General features: G+C 41.2%; 1 protein-coding gene across 1 annotated transcript; it reads right to left on the bottom strand.

Moving 5' to 3' along the window:
- Positions 1 to 6: 6 nt before the first annotated feature.
- RAB43 (RAB43, member RAS oncogene family) lies at positions 7 to 3220 on the bottom strand. Its single transcript, XM_009322008.1, has 3 exons — positions 3191 to 3220; positions 2363 to 2546; positions 7 to 1442 (listed from the first exon to the last, which is right to left on the bottom strand). The coding sequence occupies exons 1-3, from the start codon at positions 3218 to 3220 to the stop codon at positions 1189 to 1191; spliced, it is 468 nt and encodes a 155-aa protein (XP_009320283.1). The 3' UTR covers positions 7 to 1188.
- Between the last annotated feature and the right edge of the window lie 259 nt (positions 3221 to 3479).

Here is a 3479-nt window from a genome sequence, read left to right as displayed (position 1 = left end):
GTTTTAAAGGAATTAAAAGCAATGGGGAACTTCTGATAGGGAGAGGGAAGCAGTTGAGTACAAAGTTGGGAGGGAATCACTTGAAAAGACGCTGGTTTCTTACAACCAAGAAGTGCAATGCATGCAGTTTTCAGCTGAGGTCTTCTTGCCCATTATATGCCCAGACTGTATTTCAAGAGATGGTTAAAAAAAAACCCCCACAAAAAACCCAAATCCACTTATGCCACTTAAGCAATAAACACTCTGGTAACATGTCAAATGTATGACGAGAATTAACCCTGTATATGACCATTAGGCACATGGCAGGAGATCATGGCTACCAGTCAGTTCAAGGTTTCTCCAGTTCCTGTTTCCAGTGGTGCAGGTCTTGAGTTACAGAATGAAATAAAGAGACCTGAGGGCAAAAACTCAATGATACCCACTTGGAAAAGGGAGCTATCACTGTGCAAACAATAACAAGTGAAATGCATCTACCCCCTCCTCAAGGCTGTATTTAAAATAACTACACTGGTCCAATTGTGCTTGACAGCAAGTCATGTGATACTGCTCAGGCTGATGTTGCGTTTTGTTAAAATAACAACTTAAAAAAATTATAACAAAACCTGAGAGAAGGCTTCCTCACCTGGGCCTCTTCCAATACTAACAAGCAATCCATATGCCTTAGGACAGGTGACTGCTATTTGGTCCTGTAATCAAAATGCTGGGTATTCTGACACTTGAAATACCTTTATCAAAGACACTGTCACTTTCTGGTCATTGGTGGAGTGCTGATGATTTAAAGAGACACTGTCAAGATTGCCTATTCCAAAAATTACCTCCTTTGCCAACAGTCTGCTAAATGCTTCAGAACTTTGGGTGTGCATCAGTCTTTTCCCCATCCATCTGTCTCCCCACCCCACACCACCAGTTCAAAGTTGTTTCCTCCACTTTTGTAACTTGTATGAAGGTTACACAAAAGAAAATGGTGGGGACAAATTTTGAGTAAGTTTTTCAGAGGGCTTGACTTTTAGGACTACCTCTCTTGAGTCCCTTTTTAAAAATAAGACACCAAAGCAAACAGGATTGTGTCTAACTTCTACAAAATCGCTGGTTTCACAGGAGGAGAAGAATATGGCTACCGTGCTACTCAGCATTGGGGTGAAGCACCATCTAAATTCCAGTAAAGTTAGGGATATCACCTAGCTCATATCAGCAACCACACCCCCAGCCTTCTACAACGTCTTTGCTGTCAAGCTTGATGCTGTCAGTATTCTTCTCACTGAACATAGGGCCTCCATGCCTCATCATGAGCTCTGTAGCCATCTTCACAAAAGCCTCCTCCACATTGCTGGAGTCTTTCGCAGAGGTCTCTATGGCACAGATGATATTATCGTAGTGTTCAGCCAGATTCTGAGCTTCTTCCAGCTGAACCTCTCGAAGGTCACTTAGGTCAGACTTGTTTCCTGGAAGAAAAAGAAACAACAGAGTAATTTATAATGACTGTTTATGTCAGAGTAAGTATTTAGCAGGAGGTTCTCAGGTTGCCCAGGGAAGCTGCAGAATTTCCATTCTTGGAGATTTTCAAAATTTGACTGAAAAGGCCCTGACCAACGTGACATTATCCTCGCTTTGAGGAGGAGGTTGGACTAGATAATCTCCTAAGCCCCTTCCAACCTGTATTTCTGTATGACTCATAGAACAGGAGAAGTCAATAACTGAAGAGTGGTGGCTGTAGACCTTAACAGAAGAAAAATGGGCTAGAAATGAAAGCTAAAACCGTTTTGTGAAAACAACAGCAGTCTGCTGGTTCCTAGGGAAATCTAGAATACTACTGATGTTGTATTAGCAGGTCTGTAAGCCCCAAGAGCTGCGTCTGAGTCAGAAACACTGGGACTGGGAAGCAGAACTTCTAGCAGATAACTGACAAACTCTGATTGCCCCGAAGTCCTTCTGAAATCCCCCATCTGCTGAAGTATGTGAGTGTTCCAGTTCGCCAAAACATGTCGACTTGGTATGATGGTGCTTCTTTGGGCCCTGGAAACCTTATGATCCTTATCACAAGAACAGCTCCACAGCAGCTGTGCCTCAGAACCTAGAAATCTTGGGTACCCAGTTCTCCATTAAGTGGGATGCAAAGGATTCAAAGCTGGCTTCTGATACAAAGCTGGCTACTTTTTAACAGAAGTTAATCAAAGCAAAACATTTCTGTTTTGATGAATCAGCACTTTCTAATTAAAAAAAAAAGGGAAAATTTCCAATCAGAGCTACTACATACATCTCAACTTCAACCAAAAATAAAACTTCTAACGATCATAAAGAAGTATTGCAACTAATTACATTGTACAGTAACTTGTAGCCTTTGGTATTAATACTTTTAACTCACCAATCAGTAACTGTACTATGTTGGAACCCGCATACTTTCTCACATCCTCGATCCAGCGAGGAATGGACAGGAAAGAGCCTCTCTTGCTGATATCATAGGCTAGGATTGCTCCATTGGCGCTGCGGTAATAACTCTGTGTGATAGTTCGGAATCTCTCCTGGCCAGCTGTGTCCCAGATCTGCAACTAAATAAAACAAAGCATACAGTGAGACACTGGCTAGCAAGCTGTCCTGAATCAAAAGATAGGACTTGATTCAATAGCCTTGTTATAAATCTCCCTTATACGTAATACATTCTGGCATCACATTTTTCTAGTCCTTTGTTCATGATTTAAGGTTAACAATATACACTGGAGAGCCTTTTTGCACTTGGCTGCTCAAAGTTTCTATCTCTATCTATTGAGACACTCGGTTCCTGCAGGTGAGCTCTGATGCATCCTTCTGTGGCAGATCATGAAATTATCACTTTGTATATCCAGCCCTACCCCTCTGTCACCTTCTCTAGCAGAGTTAGCAAAACAAGATGTTAGCCCATAGCCAAGCCACTCTAGTTCATCATCTGGTGTGTCACTGAAACTACAAGTGGGTTTTCACTAGCATATTGTCTGAGGTACTGACATGGTTTTGCCAGTTCTGCTACGGGGCAGTAACAACTGGAGTAGGACGTGGTAGTATCATCCGAGAGCACTGATGCTGTTTTATAAGGAAATATGAAACAATTAAAAGAATATATATAGAATACATAAAACATATAAAAGAACGTATAAAAGAAATGCCAGCAATTCTAGGTTTCAATAAAGTCAGTCAAAGATCTAGTCAGTCTAGTTACCTGTCCTTTTTTAGGTGATAGAACAGACATTACATCTAGGCAGGAAGAAGAAATGCTTAGCTTACATACTTTTGCCTAAATCCAGCAGCATAAGAACTATGAGTTTAGCATCAGGGTTTGAGTTCCCAGTACTAGATGTTCCAGAGGAAGAAGCCAAAGAACTGAGTGGACAAACACAATATCCTGCTCAGAGGGAAAACTTCTGTTTTAAATCCTCTTGTTTTATAGGTTGTCTAATGTCCTGGAACATAACGGCTTATATTCCAGGAGCTTTTAATCTAAAGTAAGT

The sequence above is a fragment of the Pygoscelis adeliae genome, unplaced genomic scaffold, assembly GCF_000699105.1.
Source record: "Pygoscelis adeliae isolate BGI_AS28 unplaced genomic scaffold, ASM69910v1 Scaffold304, whole genome shotgun sequence".
In the NCBI taxonomy this organism is placed as follows: Eukaryota; Metazoa; Chordata; class Aves; order Sphenisciformes; family Spheniscidae; genus Pygoscelis; species Pygoscelis adeliae.
This window is presented reverse-complemented; position numbering and strand designations above follow the sequence as displayed.